Here is a 4,744-nt window from a genome sequence, read left to right as displayed (position 1 = left end):
GAACGTAATGGCAGTAAGAACCAGAAATTCAGACTTTTTTTTGACTGGCAAAGTCCAGCTGGGGCATCAGCTCCTTAAAGGGGGCTGGATCCTCAACCGTATAAAATCAGAACGGAAACCTCCATTAAAGGATGATAAATATACTTCCAGCATTAAAAATCCATCCCCTTCCTGTGGGAAGTGGGGGTAAGGGTAAGCATACTTAAGGTGGTGCTTGCCATTCCCAAGACAAGCCACTGGAGGGAGGTAAAGCCAGTACACCTAAGCTTTCACAATGCAGAGAGAACAAGTAAGGGCATAATCTAAGTGTTGCATTTCTTTCCGAAATATCATATTTGATAAATATTTGGAATGTCTTGAAGGGCAGCCCCATATGCTTAATGACATACTGTGAACTGGACAGTGGCGCCATTATAGTGACCATTATACTGAGACCTGGTAATGTATATCTCATAGTGAAGAGATGGGGTGGACAGAGGTGAATTCAGTATGGTTAAACCCATATTCCCACACTCATAATGACATTATTGGCTTTAATAATGTACCTATTGTCTTTTTGTCTGTGCTGGAACCAGACAGCACTAAAGGTAGCCATGAGCACTAAAACAGAAGGAGACGGATAGAGTTGTGGAGTAGGCCTACTGCATGCTGCTTTGGATGTATTGCACTGCTGCGGTGCCTGCTCGCTATGACGGAGCTTTGGTCTTTTCCTTGTGTGCAGTAAATGCTGTCAGGTCTTGCACTCAGTCACCTCTCCAGTGGTTTCTGGGAGGAAATGGGCTGTAAGGTATAGTTTCCACCAGAGAACAGATGCACACCCACAAATCGAGATTTACCTTCCCAGAGTCCTCATATCCATGACATTCTGAAATATAAATCACTATACGGATATGACTGTGTGTAATCATCTCCAATACAAAGTCTACATTTTATGTATTTTAGATTAAGAATGTAATTTATAGCTACATATGAACCACCTGGTCTTACACCTGGAAATGTACCAGGTGCGTTACTTTAATGTTATTTTTTGGCGTTGTGTGTCTGATTTTCCGTCAGTAAACTCTTACTGAATCGGTCCCTCCTAATATGGGTGAGAACATTCTGGAGCTGTTTATTCGATTCGTATCAAGTTCTATCCATGGCATTTCTCACTTCTTTAATTGTCATCTGTGAACGGTTACTTCGCATTTGCGAGCTTCAATTAGGCTTTTCACACGACAGAACGTGAGTCTATCTCTGCCGACCAATGACTGTGGTTCCCTTCTTTCCTCCTGCCAGTGACAGGACTACCCGACTCGTGCCGTAGACGCACCCCATAACAGGACTATCTCACGATTATCTACATTTTTTTTTTTTTTTTTTACATAGAATCATCATTTCGATGTCAGTCTGCTAGATTATTGCAACATTTACCCGACTGAAGTAATTGCTTTTATTGGCATTAATACGACCCATTAAAATATAATATTGCTAAGCTTTAGCATTACTACTAGTACTAACGATAGCCTTAGCCTACTGTTGTCATCAGCTAGTTTCCAGCTGAAAAATAGATAACCTGTGGAACATTATTTTGATAAACGAAGCTTATGATTTTTTTTTGTCACTTGTACATGAATAAAATTGCCGTTGCTTGTAATTAACTCCTTCAGCATGAGTTACCACACGCCAAGCCTTATTCTTCCAGGCTACTATGAAAGCTGAATTTGTCATAGGCCAACAGCTCTAACGCCCGTCGTCATTTGGAATGTCCCTGTGAAGCTTCTCGCTGCATCTTTCTATCCTAATTTGTCCTCAGTTCCGGCTAGAATGGAACCTCACTCGCGTCGGCACCTGATTGGCTGAGATCAGCAGAGGAACCATGTCCATTTTAGTATGGATTCACCTGCTACTACAAATTACATAATTTCAAGCAAACGTGTACCCACTGTGGTTGTGTATGTATCATGATAATAAATATCACACAAACCATAGTTGTATAGGCGTTTACAAGGAGGGGAAACAGACAAAAGACAGAGGTGTGATGGTGAGAATTCCGGAAACGCTTCTCTACATGGTGAAATGGGCTGTTACATCCGTGGACCAGTTGCCTATCTGCCTATGATGCGGTGTTCCTGCACACGTAGTGGGGGATGTCGGGGATGCTCAGTAGAAGCGTAGGAGGTGCCCGAGCTGTATAAAAGCGCAGGCTGGCGCCTCAGCAGAGCAGATTCAGATTCAGACACAGTCACAGGCACAGACTCTCTCTCACACTCTCACAGGCAGAAATGGTGCTCATCTGGACCCAGTTCGGCGTCAAGCACAAGAACGTGAAGTGCAAAGTGCGGGTGATTCACAGCGAGGACAGCTGTAGCTCTGAGGTAAGAGGAGCATCTTTATCATCATCCAGACTTTTTTTTCCCCCATCTCTCTCTCTCTCTCATTTAAGATTTACTTAACACTATTCTCTTTATTGCTTCTATATCATTCTTTTTTCTTCCTTTTCACTGAGCATTTTTCTTCTCTTTGATCATCTCTCTTGCATCCTCAATTCCCCCTTTCCAACCCTCCTGTATCCCCTCATCCTCGGTTGTCTCTTCATCTCTTTTTCTCCTCTTCTGTCTCTATGCCTCAGTGCTTTCCCACCCTCTCTCTCTCTGTCATCCTTTGCTTGTGCTAGTTTCTCACACATACTCACAAAAGCCTTGCAGGTACTGTATATTGAGCATGTGTATATTTGTGTCTGTGCAGGAGACGGCAGAGGAATGTGAGGTGCCGGTACAGTCCTCAGTGAAGGATTACTACTCTGTGCTCGGCGTGACGGCAGAGTCCAATGAGGATGAGATCCGGCACGCGTACCACCGGCTTGCTCTGCGTTACCATCCCGACAAGAACCAAGAGGAGGACGCAGAGGAGAAGTTCAAAGAGATCGCAGAGGCTTACGACGTCCTGACGGACACACAGAAGCGCAACCTGTATGACAGACGGGGTCAGTACACCTCCATGTGCATAACACACACACACACACACACAAGCAGACACAAACACATACACACACACACACACACACACACACACACACAAGCAGACACAAACACACATACACACACACACACACACACACAAGCAGACACAAACACACGTTAGCACTCATGCAGAAAGCTGCAGGGGATATGAATAATTTAGCATATGCTCCTTTTATTCTTACTACCCTCACACACACATGCGCACAAGGTCTTCACATCTTACAACTAAACACACACACACAATCCATTTTCATATGATTATGTCACAGACTTCGATCAATCCATCTAATCAATATTTTTCATTTCCAATATCAGATATGAAGAGGCCAGCAGCCAAAGGGGACTCCTCCCCGCCAGCGAAGGCCCACTCATCTGCTCGCTTCTTCAACATAGACATGGATGCTGGTGACTTTTCCGACCTCTTTAACCCTTTCAAGCACACGTCTTCCACCAATCCGGGGGGTAAGAAGGGCTCCTCCACCACCACCGCCGCCACCGGTGGTGCATGCAGCCCCAAAGTCTGCGAGCTGGAGGTTTCACTGGAGGAGCTGCTGACCGGCGTCACCAAGCACGTGCGCCTGTCGGGATCACACTCGCAGGAGCACGTGATGAACGTGGAGGTGAAGAAGGGGTGGAGGGAGGGCACGAGGATCACCTTCCCCGGAGCCGGGCTCAAGGCGGGCGGGCACGCCGCGCAGGACATCATGTTCGTAGTGAAGGAGAAGAAGCACTCGCACTTCCGCCGGGAGGGATCCAACCTGGTGTACACCGCCGAGATCACCCTGCGGGAGGTACGTTTTCCCTGGCTTTGAGGGCAGAGTGGGAGTGAGGTGTGAGTGAGCATGTGTCTTTGTTCACCTCCTCAGACTGCAGAGAATAGACTCTAAATATAGCCTTTTGCTGCAGCCACCCACCCACACACACACACCCACACTCACATTCACACTGCATACCCCACGCAGAACATTCAGTCATTCAGATTTCTCTCCTCTCTGTCACCCACACACCCACGCACTGACACAGAGGACTAGATAAGCTTATTTGTAAGAGAACGGTCTGCTCCATATTCTGGTGTGATGCAACCCATTATATAAATCACTCAAGACGAACCGACAGATACTTATCCCCTGTTCTCTCTTTCTTCCTCCTTCCTTCTCATCCCCCACCTCCTTCTTCCCCCTCTCTTTTCTCCTATCAGGCTCTCTGTGGATGTACTGTTACCGTGCCAACTCTAGATGGAGGAAAGAAGCCACTCCCATGCAGCGATATCATAAAGCCTGGCTCTACTCGCCGCCTGATTGGGGAGGGGCTTCCACGGTCAAAATGCCCCACGCAGCGAGGAGATCTATTGGTGAAATTCGAGGTGCTGTTTCCTGATAGGATCCCCCCACCCAGCAAGGAGATTATTAGGCACAGCCTGGGACAATGTTAACGGACATGCACACACACTCTCACATGCACAGAGACACGTGCAGACGTGTGCATGGGATTACATTTTAACCAAGACTGAGGCCACAAATGTGTGTTCCTTCTCTGAAAAACAGAATGAACTGTCTTTCTGGCACACAATTAACATTAGAGGTGCTATTCTACTGGGCTAGAATGTGTGCAGCCTTTTGGTGACCAGGTGTGTTCCAGATTTAGAACGTCTAAATCAAAGTGCACGTCAACCAGCCAGTTAGGCTTATTTTGGTTGACAGGGCTCAAGTTGAGCCCTCGGGTTTGGCGCTGTTTTTTTTTCT

At 46.5% G+C, this 4,744-nt stretch overlaps 1 protein-coding gene across 1 annotated transcript; it reads left to right on the top strand.

Moving 5' to 3' along the window:
* Positions 1–2,264: 2,264 nt before the first annotated feature.
* LOC308368574 (dnaJ homolog subfamily B member 5) lies at positions 2,265–4,434 on the top strand (the record flags this gene model as incomplete). Its single annotated transcript, XM_080842773.1, has 4 exons — positions 2,265–2,357; positions 2,728–2,965; positions 3,318–3,793; positions 4,201–4,434. The coding sequence occupies 4 exons, from the start codon at positions 2,265–2,267 to the stop codon at positions 4,432–4,434; spliced, it is 1,041 nt and encodes a 346-aa protein (XP_080698899.1).
* Between the last annotated feature and the right edge of the window lie 310 nt (positions 4,435–4,744).

Source organism: Sprattus sprattus (genome assembly GCF_963457725.1).
Source record: "Sprattus sprattus genome assembly, chromosome: 7".
Classification (NCBI taxonomy): domain Eukaryota; kingdom Metazoa; phylum Chordata; class Actinopteri; order Clupeiformes; family Clupeidae; genus Sprattus; species Sprattus sprattus.
The sequence above is the reverse complement of the archived record's forward strand: the minus strand, read 5'-3'. Positions and strand labels throughout refer to the sequence as shown.